Consider the following 20,281-nt stretch of genomic DNA (forward strand, 5'->3'; position numbering starts at 1 on the left):
GAGAGAGAAAAAAGAGGAAAATGAAAGGAAAGGAAAAGACAAAAAGAAACGTGGACATGAAATGGCACGGACGCACAGTCCTCGTGCTGCTTCCCTGACCTGGAGCCGAGCAGCACCCCTCCTGGAGCCTCCCTCTCCAGTCCGTAACCTGGAGTCTGGTGTCACCTGCCTCCAGCACAGGGATGGGCACAGGTCTTCTGAAAGGGGCCAGGTGATACCTCAGCTTTGCCGGCCTGGCAACTGCAGCCTCTCTGCCACCATCCCTGGAAGCATCCATGTATGCGAAAATGAGCTTGGCTGTGTTCCAATAAAACTTTATTTATACAAAGAGGTGGTGGGCCACAGTCAGCCTGCTGCCGCCATTGAAGTCATTAGAATGACACGAAGCGAGTCAGGACCCAGAGGTAACCCTCAGTGAGTGCCAGAATATTTCGGCTGTCACCATTGTCAGGAGAGAGAGGTGTGGGAATTCCCTGCTCTGAGGACCTGATTCCCAGACACTGCAGGAATGCAGGAATGTCTCCTCAGACTCCAGGCAGGCTATTGTTGTCATTGACAAGCTCCTGAGGAGCACGGGGTGCTGTCCTGGGTGCTGAGAGGGCTCTGCCACTGTCCTTGCTTTTCCATCAGAGACTCTGCACCCAGCTCCCCCAAAGCACTTCCTAAAATGAGGGAGCACCCCACATCTTGGGCTCTAAGAGGAGCTGAAGCGTGCACACCCCAGGGCTAAAGACTGGTGCCCTGCAGCTCCGAGCTGTGCACAGGCTAGCTGCTCTCCTCCGTGCCTCGGTCTCCCCGTCTGTAAAGTGGGGATGGCACTGGAGTTGGGCAAAGCATACCAAGGAGCACGCGGAGCTCTTGGATGCTTCTGGACACAGCAGGGGTGCAGTTCCATGCTGGCTCTGTGGCAGATTGGGGTTTGTTTTAATTTGGGGTGTTTTTTTTTGGGGGGGGGGTTTCCTGGGGATTGAACCCAGGGTATTTTACCTCTGAGCTACATTCTCAACTCTTTTTTTGTTGCTATTATTTTTTTATTTTTATTTTAAGGCAGGGTCTCACTAAGTTGCTGAGGCTGACCTTGAACTTGCAGTCCTCCTGCCTTGGCCTCCTGAATGTCTGGGATGACAGGCTCTGGTTGGGTTTTGGAAGGGTGGTGACAACTTGTATATCCCGACCACATGCACGGTCTACAATGTGACCTCAAGTCTCCTCCATGGAAAGGCGCCATCTGTGTCCCCTCCCCTTGAGAGTGTGTGGTCCAACAGGTGATCATGATGTAAGTCTGTGTGTCCTCCCAGCCTCTACCTCCCCCTGCACATGCCACACCTTGAGGGCCCTTTGCTGGAGCATGAGAAAGACATCTACATGCCCCAGAGCAGCTGGGCTGGATAGTCAGCGGGAATCGAGTCAGGAGGCTGAGGCGCCCGTCATCTTGACTCAGGTTGTCCAACTCTCCAGCCCAGGTGCTGCCCCAGCTTCCGGCTGGCCTTGACTGTCAGCAGATGCAGCAGAAGGGAGCTGCCTCCACCAAGCCCGGTGCAGACACAGACCCACGGGAAGTAACCATGGTCTGTGTCTGAAGCCACAGTGCTGGAATAACTTGCAACACCATCGGAGCAGCGGGGACCATCGCCTCGTTCCATCTGGATTTTTGTCAGTACGGCTCCCCAGTGCAGCACGCTGTGCTGGGCTCAGTAATGGGGAGCAAAGGGGAAGAGGAAGCAGGGTCGGGGGGATGAGAGGGACAGAGGGACAGGACAGGAGAGGAGTGAGTGAGCTTGCCTGCCAGCTGGGATGGGGCGGGGTGGCTTTCCTGCAGGAAGGAGCGTCAGTCACAGGGAGCTCCAGACTGTGGGAACAGCCCTGCACAAAGACGGGGCAGGAAAGCCTGGGAGATGCAGGAGGAGGCAGAGCTGCTGGGGCAAGGTGTGGTGCTGGTGGAAGGGGTGAGGCTGAGCCCAGAGCGTGGCTCAAACAGCAGGCTGCAAAGCGTGGCTTTGACTCAGAGTACTGGGGAGCCACAGAAGAGTTTGAGCAAGGGAAGGTCGTGAGCGGATGCATGTCTTTAGGGTTTTCTTTTTTCTGTCTAGATTATGAACTTGAGAGAGAAAGTGGATGTAGGAAGGATGCAGGAAGAGCAGATCCGGCACCAGGGACTTCCCCTGGGGAAGTCGACTCACTCTTCCCCAGCCCTGATTTACAGTTGGGCTCAAGAACACCCAGAATAAAGACTAAGTTCCCTGCCTCCGCTACACCTAGGTGTGGCCATGCATCTCAGTTCTGATCAATGGCACGCAGGCACTTAAAAGGAAATGACACCTCCCCTTCCCTCCTTGCTCCTGGCTGGAAGGCAGATGTAACGGCCGGACTGGAGCAGTCAACTTGGACCATGAGGTGGAAGTTATACAGTAGTCTACCCCTTGTTTATGGCTTCACTTTCCATGGTTTTGGTTACTTAGGATCAACCACAGTCCAAAATTCCAGAAATGAACAATCCACGAGTTTTAAATTGTGCTCCGTCCTGTGCAGCATGGTGAAGTCTTGGGCTGTCCTGCTGCATCCTGCCCAGGTCGTGAATCCTCCCGCTGTCCGGCACGTCCACACTGTGTCCACCGCCCACCTGCGAGTCCTGGGTAGCCGTCTTGGTTACCAGATCAGCTGCTGAAGCATCACGGAGCTCCTGTTCATGCATTTAACTTAATGCCCCCAGGACACAGGAGTAGTGATTCTGGCCCTTCAGATACGCCAGGCGGAAGCCACGGAGCACTTCCTGTAAGTAAAAGGTGAAAGTTCATCACAGACATGCTGGTATAGGGGGAGGAGTAGGACGGGGGCAGAGCTGCCCACAGGGCGCATGGGGTCTTGGACTCCCGTGGATCAGGCAAAGCAGTGGGATGGAGGAGCCCGGTCCCTAAGGTCCAGGAGGCAGGTGCCAATGAGCCCTGAACCTCCACCCACAAATACAAGCGTGAGAAATAAGTTCCCACCTGGTTCAAGGCACTAGCCGGCAGTGGTTTTCCCTGTTACGCCAGCAGCCCTCCCTGTCCCAGAAAGCCACAGCTCCGTCCTCCCGGTTGCTTAGACCAAAAACGTGGGCTTCCCTGGTCCCTTCTCCTCTCATTCCTGCCTGCTCTTCCTCCAGCTCTGACCCATCTCGGCAGCCCCGAGGGGTCGGGTGACGCCTCCTAGCCTGTCTCTCTACCTGCCCTGCCCTCCCTCCAGTCCCTCTCCCTCGGTGACACCAACCCAGGCATTCTTTTCAGGTCTCACTCAGTGTCCAGTTGGGACCACAGTCCTCAGGGCTGATCCAGGCAGGAAGCACCACAGGTTGACAAACTAATGGTTGAAGGTTCTGTGAAGCACCAGGACATTGACACGGTCTCAGCATCTCCCCAAGAGAAGCTTCCTAAGGAAAAGAGAAAACTACTGAAGGGAGGGATGGGCCTGGCAGCAGCAAGTGGGGATGAACAGACAGCACAGCTGGTGGGTCATGGCGGAGGAGGAGCGGGAGGTGGGTCCTGAGACATTGTTGCTAACAGTGCAAAGCCCAGTAGGCCCTCCCAGGCTGGGGCGTGGCTCAGTGGGGGCACGTGTGCTTGCCTTCTTGGCACCCCCAGCTTGGTCCCCAGCACAAAAGAAAGCGAAAGAAAGCAAGGAAACCACGCTGAGGGACAGGCCACAAAATAACCATCCTGGCAGCTATTCCAGGTTCAAGGAGACGGAGAGGCATGAGCTGGGACGGAACCCTGCCTTGGGGAGAGAGAACCACACCGCTGGCCTCACTGTAAGGACGTCACTGAGGCAATCAGAAGTTCAGCTGAGGCCTGCAGCACAGCTAGCCGCCGTGCACTGGGGCTGTGTGACACAGTGACAGTGTCCTTAGAAAACACACTGCAAGTGTTTGGGGTTAAGTGACATCAGCTCTGCAGGCCACTCAGTGCAAAGAGAGCGGGACACACACGACTGCCCCCCCTGTTCCCTGGTGACCGAGGGGGGGGGGGGCGGGTCTTCCCTTCTTCTTGCAACTTTGCCATAAGCCTGGAATGATCTGGAGACTAGATGAGTGCGGCCCGGAGGAGCCTTGCTCACCTCGCGGGGAGAAGCCAGACCCAGGTCACTCGCGGTGCGAGCCGTGCACCTGGAGCGTGCGGAACCACAGGCGGGCCCGGGAGGGGCGACGGCCGGCTCTGCGGGATGCCGAGGACGCGTGGAACCGCACGGGGCGGCGGCTGCCCGCGACCGACCTGCCCAGGGCCGAGGCCCAGGAAGAGCAGCAGGCACGCCTGGCGGGAGGGCTGCGGAGCGGGGCGCAGCGCCCCCTCTGGTCGCCGCCGCGCGCTCGGTCGTTTCCTCGCGTGCGTCCCGCGGGTCTCCTGGGCCCCAGCGCCACAGCCCGTCTGGGACGCGCCCGTTCTCGGGAGGGAGTAGCGGGGCGGTCACCGCGGGGGCCTCTGCTCGGGTTTCAGGAAGGGGCGCCCCACCCGCGTCCCGCCCAGAGAACAAACAGCTCGGCCGCCTCCCGCCTCCCGCGCCGGCCCGGCCGGTTCTGGGCCGCCCTGCGGAGCCGGCTCCCGCCCCCGCCCCCCGACGGCTCTCAGGAATGGGGCGAGCCGCCTTTGTCCCCAGCCCGCCTCACGGACCCTCCCACCTGACCTCTGCGCCGCCGCCGGCTCGCCCTGAAGGCCTTCCACGTCCCCAAGCCCAGCCTCGCGCGAGGCCCCCTGACACCGCCCAGGCGCCTGCCCTCCCTCGTGCCCTGCAGAGCCCTTGCCAGAACCCCAGGTCTTAACGTGTTTGTCTTCCACGTCCCCACCACACCCACCCCGGTGGTGACAGTGCCACAGAGGCCCCAGCTTCCTCTGCCTCCCCGTCTTGGCACACAGTAGGTGCTTAAGTGTTCCCTTCTACCTGACGTCAAGACTTTGCATATGCCACTGCTATGCTTAGCATGTACCTTCACCTCATCTTCCTGGGCAAACTCCTGTTCACCCTTCAAAACCCCATCCAGTTTTCAGAACCAGGGAAGGCTGCTTTAAAAACAATCCTATACCTGTTAGTTGTAGGTGGACACAATACCTTTATCTTTATGTGGTGCTGAGGATCGGACCCAGGGCCTCCCTCGTGCTAGGCCACAGCTCCAGCCCAGGAAGACGTCTTGGTCCCTTTGTCTGTCTCTCTCTCCCGCCTCCCCACTCCCCCTGCAAGGCCACATTAAAGGCTTCCTCTGGGGCTACGCAGTGCCCCGTACCACCTCCATTACTGCACGTGTCCCCGTCAGCAGGATCCACGTCCTCAGACTTTCTTCAGGACAAATGATGAGACACGCTTTTCTGTGGGAGCTGCGCATTGAATGACCATGTTGACGGACGTACAGGTGAGTCCATGGTCCCCAGGCCCAGCGCCCCCATGCATCGCCTCCCCCTCCCCAACAGCCTTTCTCCGCTGTGGATTCATCAGCAAGTGGGGCCGGGTGCAGGTGGGATCATGGAGGAGATGGGTGGGTTCAGGGAGGACACGGGGGCTGGGCATGCTGAGTCCAGGCAGAGCATGATGCTTGGGTCCAGGGACCTCCCAACCCAGAGGAGAACAGTCCAGCTCCTGAGATGCACCAGCTTGGGAACCCAGGCCAACGCAGACCCGCAGAGGGCCGTCTTCAGGACAGCGGTCACAGCAATGGCAGATGGGACAGCAGGGGCTGGCAGAGGACTCTGAGGCAGAGACCCCTGGGCCTCACCACAGAGACTTGCCACCCCTGCCCGACTGCCCACGTCGGGCTCTGCAAGGGTGGGAGCCCTGGTATTTCTAACCACTTGCCAAGGATTGGAGAGAGGGAGGGGCCGGTTCTGCTGCAGAGAAGGAGGAAGGAGGCTCCTGACCTGGTGAGGGCGGAGACCCAGGTTTCGGGCTCACAGGTTGCACCAGACAGCCGTCCACCCATGGGAGGAGGGGTCTACGGGCCTACTGTGCTAGCGCCCAGCAGAGGAGCTGGCCCCACAGTCCTCCTCAAGACCCAGGGCTCCAGCCCAGCCTCCTCCCTCACACCCAGGGGTCCAGACCCACCTCCTCCCTCAGACCAGGCTCCAGGCCCAGCCTCCTCCCTCACACCCAGGGGTCCAGACCCACCTCCTCCCTCAGACCCAGGGGTCCAGGCCCAGCCTCCTCCCTCAGACCCAGGCTCCAGCCCAGCCTCCACCCTCAGACCAGGGTCCAGGCCCAGCCTCCTCCCTCAGACCCAGGGTCCAGAGCCAGCCTCCTCCCTCAGACCCAGGGCTCCAGCCCAGCCTCCTCCCTCAGACCCAGGGCTCCAGGCCCAGCCTCCTCCCTCAGACCCAGGGGTCCAGACTCAGTCTCCTCCCTCAGACCCAGGGGTCCAGGCCCAGCCTCCTCCCTCAGACCCAGGGTCCAGACCCAGCCTCCTCCCTCAGCCTAGGGCTCCAGCCCAGCCTCCTCCCTCAGAGCAGGGTCCAGGCCCCTGACTCACACCAAGTACCTCTACAAGACACTTTTCTCCACCTGCACGTGGGAAAGGGGCTGAACTCAACCAGTTCTGCCTTTGTTTCACAGCCCAGGGCCCCTGTGACTGGGGACTGCACCCTGAGCCTGTGTGCTCTCCTCTGTGTGGGTGAGTGGCGGGTGACGCTCCTTCCCTAGCACCCCCCCCAGAAGACGGCTGGGGGGACCGCGGCATGCCCACGGCAGGAGCCCTGACCCTGCTGCTCCTCTACACTCCCCACCCTGGGCTGGAGGCCACCGCCTGCTTCGCCCAGGCAGTGGACCTAGGATCCTAGTGGACCCAGGGCCTAGAAGCTCCCGTCCTCCCGGCCTCCTCGACTGTCAAACTTGCCCTTCAGCTGAGTGCTGGCTGCCTCCTGCCCCAGGAAGTCTGCCCTGGCCCTCGAGCTGCCTGCTGGGTGCATCTACAGGGCCCTGTGTCCCCCTGAGGGCAGAGGTGGAAGAAGGGCCATCGTGCCCCTGGTGGCCACCACTGCCCTGGCGCAGCGCTGAGAGCTCCGCGATGCTCATTTCGTCCTCACATGTGGCAGTCCTCTTCTGCAGTTGGGGAACTGAAGCTCAGGGAGGTGAAGCAACTTGCCTGGGGTCACAGAGCAGCAGCACGGGTAGCACCAAAGGACGTGGGTCTGTGTGGCATGGCGTGCGTCAACCACCTCCTCCATGCGTTAGCCGTGATGGTGGGCAGACCACTCAGCTTGCACGTGCCTCTGTCTCCCCGTCCTGCTTCGTAGTGTGGTGAGGCCCTTGCACACACGCATGTGTCCATAACGTTCTGAGGAGACATGAGCTGCTAACACAGATTGCCACGGTAGTGCGAGGCAAAGCCAGGCTTCGAAGCCACGCCTGCCGCTGCTTTGGCACTTATACCACGCCACGCATCTGTGTCTCTCTCTGGGTTCTTTCCTCGCCATGAACCATGAGGCCATCCAGTGGAACAGCATCCAGGCAGAGAGAAGAGCCAGTGCAAAGGCCCTGAGGCTGGATGGGGTTTGGGCTCCAGGAGCAGCCAGGAGGCAGAGCACTGAAGCAGCGATGGGGAGAGGAAGAAGATCAGACCCGTGCCCTGGAAGGCCGGCTGGGACTCCTGCTTCCACCCAGAGAGAAACCAGAACCCACTAGTGGATTCTGGGCAGAGGAGCAATGTGAACTGACCCAGGCTTCCACAGGGCCCTTGCACTGGGCGAAGGTGGGGCAGGGTCCAGGTCCTGGGACAGCCTGGAGACCCGCACGTCGGTGACGAACCTGGAGCTCTCAGTGACCTCAATCTTAGCATCCTCCTCCTGCATCACATGGAGGGTCAAGAGGGAAATTTCCAAAGAGGACCCTGTGGGTGGGGTGAGGGCCCAGGAGGAGGACAGACGGACAGGAGGCTCCCGTGCCCCCAGGCCCTCGGCCAGGGACTGCCAAGGAGACAGAGCTGGGCGGCAGTGCTGGCAGTGGGCAGTGCCGAGCGGGAGGGCAGCCTGTGACTCTCGTCTCATCCTTCTGCTGTTACAACAGGCACAGGCTTCCGGGCTCGCCAGGCCGCCCCAGCCCCCTCCCTGGACTGTGGGCCAGCCCCGCCCGGGCCACCTCAGCGGGAAGTGCCAGGTGAGCAGCTCAGGTATGCAGAGGTGGGACTGCCCAGGGAGGGAGCAGAGGAGGCACCAGAGTCTGGAAGGGAGAGAGGCTGAGGGCTCAGAGAGAGGCAGAGCCTGACCCTGTTGGTAAGGAGGCCTGAGCCCCGGAGGGCTGGGCTGCTGCCCTGGGTCTCGGGGAGGAGGCTGGGCCTGGAGCCCCCAGGTCTGAGGGAGGAGGCTGGGACTGGACCCCTGGGTCTGAGGGAGGAGGCTGGGCCTGGACCCCCGGGTATGAGGGAGGAGGCTGGGACTGGACCCCTGGGTCTGAGGGAGGAGGCTGGGCCTGGACCCCCGGGTATGAGGGAGGAGGCTGGGCCTGGACCCCCGGGTATGAGGGAGGAGGCTGGGCCTGGACCCCTGGGTCTGAGGGAGGTGGGCTGGGCCTGGACCCCTGGGTCTGAGGGAGGAGGCTGGGCCTGGACCCCTGGGTCTGAGGGAGGAGGCTGGGCCTGGACCCCTGGGTCTGAGGGAGGAGGCTGGGCCTGGACCCCTGGGTCTGAGGGAGGAGGCTGGGCCTGGACCCCTGGGTCTGAGGGAGGTGGGCTGGGCCTGGACCCCTGGGTCTGAGGGAGGAGGCTGGGCCTGGACCCCTGGGTCTGAGGGAGGTGGGCTGGGCCTGGACCCCTGGGTCTGAGGGAGGAGGCTGGGCCTGGACCCCTGGGTCTGAGGGAGGAGGCTGGGCCTGGACCCCTGGGTCTGAGGGAGGAGGGTGGGCCTGGGTCCCTGGGTCTGAGGGAGGAAGGCTGGGCCTGGGTCGCTGGGTCTGAGGGAGGAGGGTGAGCTCTGGAGCCCTGGGTCGGAGGGAGGAGGGTGAGCTCTGGAGCCCTGGGTCTGAGGGAGGAGGGTGGGCCTGGGTCCCTGGGTCTGAGGGAGGAAGGCTGGGCCTGGACCCCTGGGTCTGAGGGAGGAGGGCTGGGCTGGACCCCTGGGTCTGAGGGAGGAGGCTGGGCCTGGAGCCCTGGGTCTGAGGGAGGAGGGCTAAGCTGGACCCTGGGTCTGAGGGAAAATGCTGGGCTGGTCAGGTCAGGTCCAGCAGACGTCGGGCTCCATCTCTGCTGGCTCCCAGGTCTCCAGGCAGGAGAAGCTCTCCCCCAGCACCATGAGCACCACCACTGGGTAAGTGCCCTCTGGCCCCCGTCACCACACCCGCCAAGCTGGGATCTATCTGCAGCAGCCAGGCCCTGCACTTGGGGGAAAGCCAGAGCCCGTCCCTCCCTGTCCAGCCTTGGTCAGGTACAGACAGCTGTGTCCAGGCTCAGCCATGGGTGACCTGCAGAGGGACTGACTCACCTGAGCCCAGCCCTCCTCTGTGAAGCAAGGACAGTTTTAGAGCTGATGGAGTGAAGCTGCGGGACCCGGCAGGACGCCCCTCAGGAGCCTTGGGGGACTGCTATGGCCGCCGTGTCATGACCTTGTTTTCGGGGGGTTGAGCCGTTGCTGGAGATGCAGGAGGGATTCCTGCTGGGGACTCCAGGTTCCCGCAGAGGACAGGGACAGCTGCGAATCAGAGAGTTCATCAGAAGTAGTGAGCTCTCCAGCTCAGGGCTAATCAAATTGTGGGGACATCTGACTGCAGGGGCAGATAGAGTGGGACCTCTCTATCCCTCATCCCGGATCCCTGAGCTGTTATTTCTGTGGAAACGGGGATTTGAGGATTCTTGTGGCAATGACTTGGGGACGGGGCTGGGGACAAGAGAAGATGGAGAAGGAGGTGACGGGAGGAGCCTGGCTCATGGGGTGGCAAGGGGAGGGGACATTTCTGTTTACTGCAGGTACTGCTAATGCAATTGTACCAATTCCAATTTATTGAGCAACTACTGTGTGCTGAAGTCCTTTGCATCACCATAATAAGGATGATCCCAGGTACTGAGCCTGCAGCTCTTCCACCTGCCTCATCTGATTGAATTTGCCCAGAGCCCTACAGGTGGATGCTACCCTACAGAAGGGGAACTGAGGCAGGAGAAATTAAGTCCCTGCCCAGGATCTTATGGCAAGGAAGCAGCACACAGGATTTGAACCCAGGTCTTCAAGACACTGAAGACTACACTTCCTGTCCCCATACCCACTAACCACCTTACCCATCTTCTTAGAACCTGCCTTGGTTCTGCCCTTCCCTGCCTGATACCCTGCATGGCTCCCCATTACCCTCACAGTGAAGTCCTGCTGCCCTGCCTGCCATTCTCCTGGGATCTTCTCCCACAGTCCCTCTCACCCCTTTTTTTTCACCAGCCCAGAAGCTGCCCCCAAGCCAAGTGCCAAGTCTATCTACGGTGAGTGTGGGTCAAAGAGAACCATGGCGGTAGAACCCAGGCTCCTGGGAGAAGAGGGCTGGGCCCAGACTTCTGGTCTGAGGAAGGAGGGCTGGACTTGGAGTCCTAGGTCCCTGGTCTGAAGGAGGAGGCTGGGGCCTGGGTCTGGGTCTGAGGGAGGAGGCTGGGGCCTGGGTCTGGGTCTGAGGGAGGAGGCCGGGCTCCCATCTGGTCTGAGGGAGGAGACTGGGCTCCCATCCTGGTGCACTGTCCTCTCCACAGAGCAGAGGAAGCGCTACTCCACCATGGTTATGGCTGATGTTTCCCAGTACCATGTCAATGTGAGTCTGGGGTCTGTTTCCACAGGGCTCTTCTGGGGAAAATGGAACTATACAGATAGGACAGTTGATAGGCAGGGTCATCAAGCAGGAAGAAGTCCTCTAGTCACCCACAAAATGGACTTTCTGTACATGGCCTCAGACACTGAATAGTCACGGACCTCAGCTTCATCAAGTCCACCGACATTGCCTGTGGACCAGCTCTTGTGCTGGATTCAGGGACAAATCAGCAGCAATGGTGGATGAGACAGGGCAGATGGCTCCAGAGGTCCTCAGTGCCTGGCACTCTAATGGAACGGACACCAGAGGAGGTTTTAGAGGAACTTGCTGCTGCTCAGACTGGCTTCTGCACTCAGGGGCGCTAGTCTTGGGGAGAAGCCAGCCCCCAGTGCTAGCAGCTCCAAGGAAAGAGGAGCCACAGGCTCTGGGTGGTAGGCCAGGGGTGCACAGACGCTCAGGGACGCCTTCCTAGAGGAGTGGCTAGCCTCAGGCTGGAAGGGTGGCTCCTCCTTGGGGGACTCAATGTGCTCTTTGTGGGGTGCCAGCACCTGGTGACGTTCTGCCTGGGCGAGGAGGATGGCGTGCACACCGTGGAGGATGCCTCCAGGAAGCTGGCCGCCATGGACAGCCAGGGCCGTGTTTGGGCACAGGAGATGCTACTTCGAGTGTCCCCTGACCGAGTCACCCTGTTGGACACAGTCTCCAAGGTGCCAGGGAGCACGTGGGTGGGAAGAGTGGACAGGCGAGCCTGCAGCGACATGGAAAGCTTGACCTTGGAGCTTCAAGGGTCTGAGCGTCAATCTGGGCTCCCACACATGCTCTGGGAACTTTGGCGGGAGGCCCCATCCCTTTTCTGGCCTCCCCTATTAAAAGGGGGTGTTATCCCTAATCCCGTTACCTCGTGAGGTTGCACTGCCCAGTTGCTGCACTAATGTCATCAATTGATAGCATTGTCGACTCGTGCCTCAGTTTACCGAGCCGTCTGCCTCCCATCACAGGAGGAGCTGGAGTCTTATCCACTGGGCGCCATCCTGCGCTGCGACGCGGTGACGCCGCCAGGACGGAGTCGCTCGCTGCTGCTCCTGGTGTGTCAGGAGCCAGAGCGTGCGCAGCCAGACGTGCACTTCTTCCAGGGCCTGCGCCTCGGGGTGAGAGCGGGGCTCTGGACCCAGAGTCCCAGCCCAGGCAGAAGCGGAGGGGTCTCCACATGATGGGGCGGGGCCTGGGGTACCGGGGAGGGGTCGTGACCTGAGAAAGAGGCTCTGGGAGTGGCCTTTTCAGACAGGTTGATCTCGGGACAAGACAGGACCAGAGGGTGAGGGTAGAGCATTCAGAAGACGTGAACCGAACAGAAGCGCCTGGGGAGTAACCAGAAGGAGGATACTGGGCAGTGTGGTCCAGGACGAGGAACCAGACTGGTCTCCACGACCGGGTCGTGGCCCACGGCAGGGGCAGAGTTAGGGCGAGAGTGCAAGTCCAGGAGTGGACATGCGTGGGTCCACGGGTGTGAGCAAACATCGGGGAACCAGGGCTGAGCCATTAAATCAACCGGGGCGAGGCCTGGGAGGGCAGCGGGTGGGGCGTGGGGAGGCCTTGCCTGACAGTATGATTGGCAGGCCGAGCTGATGCGAGAGGACATCCAGGGGGCTCTGCACAATTACCGCTCCGGTCGCGGGGAGCGCCGGGCAGCAGCACTCAGGTGAGCGAACTGGACTAGAAGCACGGGGAGCTGATTCCAACTAGGAGCGGAACGTGGGTTGAACGGAGGCACGCCAACCTGGTCAGGCCCTACCACCTCCCAGAGCCCTCTCCAGGGTTCTGCTCTCACGCCCTGGGCCTGGTCTCCCTCCGTATGTCAGATAGCTCCCTACGAAACGCCCAGCCTATGTTTGACTCCTTCCAACCTCAGTGTCTCTCTGCTTCCCCGCGGGTCCTTTCGGTTGGTCCAGCCTCAGTTTCCCCTTCTCCCTCCGCAGGGCCACGCAAGAGGAGCTGCAGCGCGGTCCCTCGCCGGCCGCGGAGACTCCACCCCTGCAGCGCCGCCCGTCGGTCCGCGCGGTCATCGGCTCTGCGGAGCCGGCCGCGGGCCGCGGGCGACCCCAGGTGGAGCCTATTCCTGAGGCGGAGGAGGCGGCAAGGCCGGGCCCGGCGCGCACCGCCTGCCTCGCAGATCCGGCCTCGCCAGACCTGGGCCCCCGGGGTCCTGAGCTGGCGGGTCTGCAGGCGGAGCGAGAAGTGGTGCGTGGCTCCCACCAGCCTGCAGACGCGGGGCCCAGAGTTGGGGGACCCGTCCATCAATCAAACTGCGGGGGCGGGAGGTGCTGGGGAAGGTCCGGGATCTGGCCGAGGCTGGCTGTGGAGGTGGGGAGCTGGGTTCCGAGGGCGGGACCCGAATGCTGGAGCGGTCACCTGCGGCTTCGGTCGGGGGGTGGCCTGGCCTCGGGGGAGCGCCTCTGGGTAAACGCGCGAACGTCCGGGATTCAGGAGCCCCACGCGTCTCCCGCCTCGTCCCGCAGGACATCCTGAACCACATTTTCGACGACGTGGAGAGCTTTGTATCGAGGCTTCAGAAGTCGGCAGAGGCCGCCCGCGTGCTGGAGCACCGGGAGCGCGGCCGCAGGACGCGGCGCCGGGAGGCCGGGGGTAAGAGGCGCCTGCGGGTGGGAGCGGAGGCGGGCGCACCCCTTCCAAGGCACTCCCGAATAGCCTCCCCGGGGCCTCCACCGCCGCGGCCTCCTCTCACTACTGACTGTACCCGCTGGTGTCTATCCCTCTCTGACTCGGACGCTGTCCCTGTGCCCCCACCCCCGCGCCTGTCCGCACCCACAGAGGGCCTGCTGACTCTGAGGGCCAAGCCGCCCTCGGAGGCCGAGTACACCGACGTGCTTCAGAAAATCAAGTACGCCTTCAGCCTGCTGGTGAGGACGCACCCACCCCTGGGCTTCTTGGGGTGAGGGGACAGTGACCCTGACTCGTCCATGCTCTAACGCCAAACCACCCCTCCTCGCCCAGGCCCGGCTGCGCGGCAACATCGCCAACCCCTCTTCCCCGGAGCTGCTGCACTTTTTGTTCGGACCTCTGCAGATGGTGAGCCTGCGCCCAAGGCCTTCGGCCTCCCAGCAGGAGAAATGGGTTAGACTTCAAGAGGGTCTGGTGGCTTGCGCACTCTTGCCTCCTGCAGATTGTGAACACGTCGGGCGGCCCTGAGTTCGCCAGCAGCGTGAGGCGGCCGCATCTGACGTCCGAGGCGGTGGCGCTGCTGCGGGACAATGTCACTCCTCGTGAAAACACACTCTGGACCTCGCTGGGGGATTCATGGACCCGCCCAGGGTTGGTGCGGGACTGGGAAGAAGGCGGGACCAGAGTGGGTTGGAGGCGGGGCTTAGCCAGGAGGGTCTGGCACTTAGGACCTAATTCTAGTATCCGATAGGAGAGAAGGCCAAAAATTAGAAAGAAGGAGAGGTTTAAGATCTAACCAGACTGTTGGATTGGAACCCAAGGAGGAATTCTGCTGGACTATAGGGCGAGGGCGGGGCTTAGGTGAATGGGGCGGGACTAACGGGAGAGGCGGGCTTAAGGGAGTTGTGACCTGTAGATTTGAAACCTGAATGGAGTCTAGTCTTAGGGTCTTAGGGCGAAACCAGAGATCCGACTTGGGCCAAAGGGCGAGATGAAAGTAGCTAGAAACCCGCGTTGGAATCAGAGATGAGAGTTAGAAGCTGGGCGGAGCATTAGAGTGGAATCACCGTATTAATGTCGTGAGCGGAACGTAGGGAGCGGGTGGGGTTAGAATCATTCGATAAAGGGAGGCTGAGGGGAAGGGGCGAAATTTAGTGAAGTCAATGACAGGGCTAAGTCCGGGTGGACCAGGATCACCTGAGCTACCGGTCCTTTCCTGGTCGCAGGCTGGAGCTGCCCCTGGAAGAGGGACCCCCATACAGCCCCGAGTTCTACAATGGCTGGGAGCCCCCGGCCACTGACCCTCAGGGCCGCGCTTGGGAGGACCCAGTGGAGAGACAGCTACAGCACGAGAGGAGGCGCTGGCAGGTAAGGCTGGGCTGCCAGGGGTGCGCCAGCCGACAGCCAGGACCTAGGCTGGGAAGTTCCAGCGCGGTCCCCCTGACCCCAGGCTCTCTTACTTCCTGCAGCAAAGCGCTCCTCAGGTCGCTGTCAATGGGTGAGTGTCTGCTCCAGGCCTGGGAAGCCGGGTCCAGGAGGGGTGTGGCCTGGGAGATCCCCAGTGCTGACTCCACCCCTTTTTTTTTTTTTTTTTTTTTTTTTTTTTTGGTCTTCCTGGCTCTTCAAAGGTGGGTGAGGTGGTGACGAGATGGGGCTGGGACGGGGTGGGGGGAATAGGGAGGGATGGAGTGGGTCCCAGGGAGGAGGAAATGAGGCCCAGAGTCCTGAGACTAAGGGAGGAAGGGGCTGGGAATGGGTATGTCTAAGAGGTTAGGCACCCAGGTCCTCAAAGGACTAGGCAAACGCAATTTGGCTTTCTGGAGCCTGGGAAGCTTCATGCCTGGGTTTCTAAAGAACAGAGCCCTGGGTATTAGAGGAAAGAGGCTGGGGATTAGACATTTGGGTTTGGAAGAACTCAGATCTGGTGCTTGGGGTCCTAGAGATCCAGAGAAACAGGCTTGGGACTTCAAGAGCTTGAGGGAACGTTTCTGGGGGAGTTAAGAAATGGCAGTATCTCTGGATCTCTGAAAGAGGCAAAGATTGGCAGGTTGGACTTTCAGTTTCCCAAAGGTTTTAAATCAATAGTCCAAGTTCCTGATGAGTGTAGACTTAGAGATTATGGGGGCTAAAAGGTGAGGAAATTGAAGCTTGAGACCTAGACTCTGGATCCTTGGGAATTAAAGAAGTAGGGATCCAAAGCCATGGTTCCACGAAACTCTGGGATCTCTGGGTCTTGGGTCTCAGGGAAGGAAAAAGGTAGTGACCAGAACTCTAGAGTCCTTGGGCAAGTAGTGGGCAGACTGGGAAAATCCACATGGATGAGAAGGCGGTTAGGCTGGAGATGACGGGGGTCTGGGTGAGAGCCAGGGCAGAGGGTCTCAGCAGGGACAGCATGCTGGGAGCTGCCAGCCCCACACAGGGGGCGCCGCGGCCCTGAAGACCCCCCCTCTCCCCTGCACAGGTAGGCCTGATCCGGGCTGAGGTCCCTCTTACTAGGTCATATCCAACCCACCCCCAGCTGCCTGGTGGCAGATCCCCTCCTCTGTGCTTCCAAATCTTGAACTCAGCCCCTCCAGCTCTTCACATACCTTCTCAGCCTCAAGTTCTTTGTGAGGGAAACAGGAAAAACGATCAGCCCTTCCTGGAGGGGTGAGAAGTCTGATGTTCCAGCTAGCAGAGAGCCCAAGGATGTGGCCCAGCTCAGTTCGGATTTGCTGCACGCACAGCAGGACAGTTCTCAAGGCTAACTGCCTGGGCCAGGCCCGTCATGCCTCTCTCTTTCTTTTTTTTTTTTTCCCCAGGGGGAGGGAGGCACCAGGGATTGAAGTCAGGGGCACTTAGCCACTGGAGCCATATCCCCAGCCCTTTTTTGCTTTTTATTTAGAGACAGGGTCTCTCTGAGTTACTTAGTACCTCACTTTTGCTGAGGCTGGCTTTGAATTTGCGATCCTCCTGCCTCAGCCTCCCAAGCCGCTGAGGTTACAGGAGTACACCACCATGCCCAGCTCAGTCATGCCTCTCTCTCTCTTGTTCCCTGACCTTGACATCACTGTGCATCAGCTTCCTCACCTGTAAAAGCAGAGGTAATGAGTTCCCTGGGGAAGGAAAAACTGAAGGAGATACAAATTCATGGTTCTACCAAGGTGGTCAGGAGGAGCAAATCAGCTAATATCTATAACAGACTTTGCACAGTTCCTGGCATGTGGGGCTGCATGAGTGTTTGCAATCATTTGACTGCTCTTGTGCTATCACGCCGATTGATACCCAGTCCCTATTGATGCTCAGTAAACAGTAGCTGTTCCTAGCTGTGTGTTCTGAGTCTCACTGTTCTCACCTGTATGGTGAGAGATAATAGTACCCATGCCATATGCTTATAGCCAGGCAAGAAAAGGAACAAAATATGTCTGAGCCATTATCCCCATTTCTGATCTCTATTAACATTATTAACCTGGCCACTGCTGCGACCCCTGCTTGGCTCTAACCCCAGCTCACACCAGCACCTTACTACCCAGACCAGCGGGGCTGGCTGCCTCCTGATCTCCAACCCTTCCAATTCTCCTCAGTCACCAAGAGCCAGAGCTGGAAGCTGAGCCCCAACTGGAGCCAGAGCCAGCAGGAAAGTGGGTCCTGAGTAATTATGACTTCCAGGCCCGCAACAGCAGTGAGCTATCCGTCAAGCAACAGGATGTGTTGGAGGTTAGAGATGTGGGGGCCTGCAGGGCTAAAACTGGCCAGCACTCCTGCAGACCCAGACCTCAAAACTCCTCCTTATGCCTACCCAGGTCCTGGATGACAGGCGCAAGTGGTGGAAGGTTAGGGACCAACAGGGCCAGGAGGGATATGTGCCCTACAATATCCTGACACCACACCGAGGACCCCAGAGGGACCACATCCAAAGCCCTGCCGGATGTGTGGTGAGTCAGGGTAGACTCGGGTCTTCAAAGAGGAGTGGCTGGGGCTGGATGCTGGGTCCTGAGAGGGAGGGACAGGGGGATCAGCTGTCAAGGGTACTGTGACGTGATAGGGATCAGAGGTGTATCTCCAGAGGGGAAAGGGGACTCTGAGCCTTCTCCCTGACTCAGATCCCCTCCTTTCACTCTCCTCTAGGAGCACAGCACTCCCCCTCCACCACCAGCTCCTGCCCCGGCTCCTGCTCCAGCGAGGCCCCACTGGGACAGCTGCGATAGCCTCAACAACTTGGATCCCAGCGAGAAGGGTGAGTGGTGGGGCATTCCCTCCTGGGAGAGCCCCTCTTGGGAGCAGTCCTCGTCGCTTTCCAGGTAGGGAAACCGAGACTAAGAGCAAAGGGACTCTCCACCCACCCGGGGGATGCTGGAGGGCCGGACGCGGCCCGACACCCCTCCGCCTGAGTACGCACTCCCGGTATCCCGCCTGCAGAGAAATTCTCCCAAATGCTGAGTGTCAACGAGGAGCTGCAGGCGCGCCTGGCCCAGGGCCGCACGAGTCCCAGCCGTGCAACCCAGGGACCCCGCGCCCTGGAGCCGCAGCTCAGCCCGCACTCAGACGCCGGGAAAGTCCGCGCCTGGCTGCAAGCCAAAGGCTTTAGTCCGGGGTGAGTGGGGTCCGGCCGGCTCGCCCGCGGCGAGGTGCGGGAGCTGGGAGCGGAGGTTCAGATTGGCCTGGCGCGGGGCGTGGCGAACTCTGGATCCGCCCTTGGTGAGCGTCTGGTTGGAAGGCCGAATTTCGGGCTGTGATTGGCTTGTTTTCCAAGCTCCGATTGGACTTCCCAGAGAAGTCCCGCCCACCTCCACAGGAGTGCGCGCTGTGGTTGGTGGGCGGGGACTCGGGCGACTTCTGCCGCTTTGGCTGGCGTGTGGCCGATGGGCCTGACCGCGCTCGCTGCCCTTGCTCAGGACCGTGAACGCGCTGGGCGTACTGTCCGGCGCGCAGCTTTTCTCGTTGCAAAAAGAAGAGTTGCGGGCAGTGAGCCCTGAGGAAGGGGCGCGTGTGTACAGCCAGCTAACGGTGCAGCGAGCGCTGCTGGAGGTGAGCCGGGGTGCTCAGGTCTGGGCCCAGACAGAGCCAGGGACAAGGCGCCGCGGACTGGGGCACCAAGGTCCTGATTTCCACCCCACTTTCCAGGACAAAGAGAAGGTGTCAGAGCTGGAAGCAGTGATGGAAAAGCAGAAGAAGAAGGTGGAAGGCGAGATGAAAACGGAGGTCATCTGACCCTTCCGGGCCCCTTAGCAAAAAATGACAAGCGTTTTCCCACGCACTGCGGGTTGAGACACTGGACTTCCCCATCAGTGGCAGCAGATTCCCTAAAGGAGCGCGAACCCAGGCGGCCCTGGTCTCTTCTACCCTGGTGGACAGACTCAACCGTTCTTGCTGAAGTCCCTCCTGAGCCACCATCAACTGGTGGGAGTGGGAAGAGTGAACACCAACGACAGGAAAAGCTCTCCCGCCACTGGAGAGGACGCCCTCCTGAGCACAGTGCATTGTAGCATGCAGCCCAGTCTATAAACAGCCTCTTCTGAGCCTGCAGTGTCCACCGCTGTCCCCTCTCTTACTGGCTTCAGGGACCCCTGCCCCTCACCCACTCACAGGCTTACAGGAGGCCAGAAATCTGGGAGATGTCCCGCCTTGAGTTTTTCTCTGAAACCTCTGCTCCACCCAGGGCACCCTAAAACAGGCTCCTTCTGGCTTCCTCACCACCAGTCTGTCCTCCAACTTGCCCCATCTCCCGAGCACCTGTCTCTGGCTGTATGTCCATCCTGGCCTAGAGGCTTAGAGCACACCCACTGGCCCCAGCCCAGCAGCCTGCCTCTCACCACCCCCTGCCTGCCTGCCTCCGCCCCTGCCCTTCTCCACTTGCTGTTTCTGCTGGCCGGAGCGGCCCTTCTCTGCTTCTTACCTGAGTTTCAGGACCAACTCTGGGAAGCCTGCCCTCATCTCCCAGGCTAGTCTCCCACCACCCACTTCAATGCATCGTCCCCACCTCCTGCAGCAGTCCAACCATGTAGAATAGCTGCCTCCTGAGCATACCACAGGTTCCTGACCACTGTGTCCTGCAAGACCATGTCTAATTGCAAACCTCTGTCCCCTTAAAAACAGCTCCTTTTCTCCCCAGCTGCCTGCAACTTGTCCCCATTATCTGGGGGTCCATGAGGTCTGGTTTTCTTGGATTTCACCCTTGTTCAGAATGGACATCCCTCCAACTTTAAGACAAATGACCCTTTGTCCCAGCTCTGGCACCTCCCCCTGCAGCCCCAGCACCACCAGCATCCCTGCAGGACCCCTGCCCCTTCCCTCGGGGTTGTTTCTACCTGAGCCACCAGATGGTGCCACCAAAATCAGAGGCCAGAGTCAGCCTCAATGAGGCAGGTGCCCATTCAGGTCCTCCTCTCTGATGCCTCATGCCTGGGGCTCCTGACCCGGGGCCACCTCAGGCCTCCAAGACTCCTTCCCACATGGACCCTGTCCCTGACCCCCGCCCCCACTCAAAGGCCTCGCTTGGCTCCCCATGGCCCATGGGCTAGAACCCCAGATCCAGCTCAGCTGCCAAGACCTGTGTCCCCAGGCTCCCCACCCGCCTGCTTCCCTCTTCCCACCAGCAGGCCTTGGTTGGCACAGTTCCACTGGCAGGCCATTCCCCAAATGCCCTGCTCCACTCCCCCTCAGCAAGCCCCCATGGCTACTGCCACCAGGCTGCAGACTGAAGAGGAGCCACACAGGACCCAGGGAGCAAGTCAGCTTGGCTGTCCCCTCCGGTGCCCAAGAATCTGGCCATTTCTCACCTTCTCCACAGCTGTCACCCTGCCCCAACCACTGTCAACTCTTGCTGGGATTTTGGCTGGCCGTCCTGTCCCCGACCCCCAGCCCATTCTCAATACAGCAGCAGAGGGACTTTCAAACCCAAGTC

General features: G+C 60.4%; 1 protein-coding gene and 1 long non-coding RNA gene across 5 annotated transcripts; one reads left to right on the forward strand and one right to left on the reverse strand.

The window, feature by feature from the left end:
- Positions 1-314: 314 nt before the first annotated feature.
- Positions 315-4,536, reverse strand: LOC124966945 (uncharacterized). The gene is made up of 3 exons (XR_007105435.1): positions 4,090-4,536; positions 3,247-3,406; positions 315-2,770 (listed from the first exon to the last, which is right to left on the reverse strand). It is a non-coding gene; the product is annotated as an uncharacterized LOC124966945 (long non-coding RNA).
- A 3,529-nt stretch (positions 4,537-8,065) lies between these two features.
- On the forward strand, positions 8,066-19,398 carry Eps8l1 (EPS8 like 1). Of its 4 annotated transcripts, XM_047528750.1 has the most exons (21): positions 8,204-8,219; positions 9,155-9,248; positions 10,047-10,154; positions 10,362-10,402; positions 10,664-10,722; positions 11,265-11,426; positions 11,718-11,867; positions 12,336-12,418; positions 12,696-12,957; positions 13,236-13,362; positions 13,549-13,637; positions 13,732-13,806; positions 13,901-14,049; positions 14,625-14,766; positions 14,868-14,896; positions 16,962-17,094; positions 17,181-17,312; positions 17,506-17,614; positions 17,797-17,971; positions 18,273-18,405; positions 18,502-19,398. In XM_047528750.1, the coding sequence occupies exons 3-21, from the start codon at positions 10,120-10,122 to the stop codon at positions 18,586-18,588; spliced, it is 2,172 nt and encodes a 723-aa protein (XP_047384706.1). In that variant the 5' UTR covers positions 8,204-8,219; positions 9,155-9,248; positions 10,047-10,119; the 3' UTR covers positions 18,589-19,398. The 4 variants fall into 4 exon arrangements, with proteins under 4 accessions (XP_047384709.1, XP_047384707.1, XP_047384706.1 ...); XM_047528753.1 differs by lacking the exons at positions 8,204-8,219; positions 10,047-10,154 and adding an exon at positions 8,066-8,103 and having other exon boundaries at positions 18,502-19,396; XM_047528751.1 differs by lacking the exon at positions 10,047-10,154 and having other exon boundaries at positions 8,098-8,219; positions 18,502-19,395.
- Positions 19,399-20,281: the final 883 nt, after the last annotated feature.

The sequence above is a fragment of the Sciurus carolinensis genome, chromosome 16 (assembly GCF_902686445.1).
Source record: "Sciurus carolinensis chromosome 16, mSciCar1.2, whole genome shotgun sequence".
Taxonomy (NCBI): Eukaryota; Metazoa; Chordata; class Mammalia; order Rodentia; family Sciuridae; genus Sciurus; species Sciurus carolinensis.

Excerpts from the sequence above, each read along its gene's own strand:
- Eps8l1 (XM_047528750.1), top strand. The coding sequence starts at position 10,120 with ATGGCAAGGAAGCAGCACACAGGATTTGAACCCAG. Across the intron at positions 11,427-11,717 it reads TGTTGGACACAGTCTCCAAG|GAGGAGCTGGAGTCTTATCC; the intron begins GTGCCAGGGAGC and ends CTCCCATCACAG. Across the intron at positions 14,767-14,867 it reads ACGAGAGGAGGCGCTGGCAG|CAAAGCGCTCCTCAGGTCGC; the intron begins GTAAGGCTGGGC and ends TACTTCCTGCAG.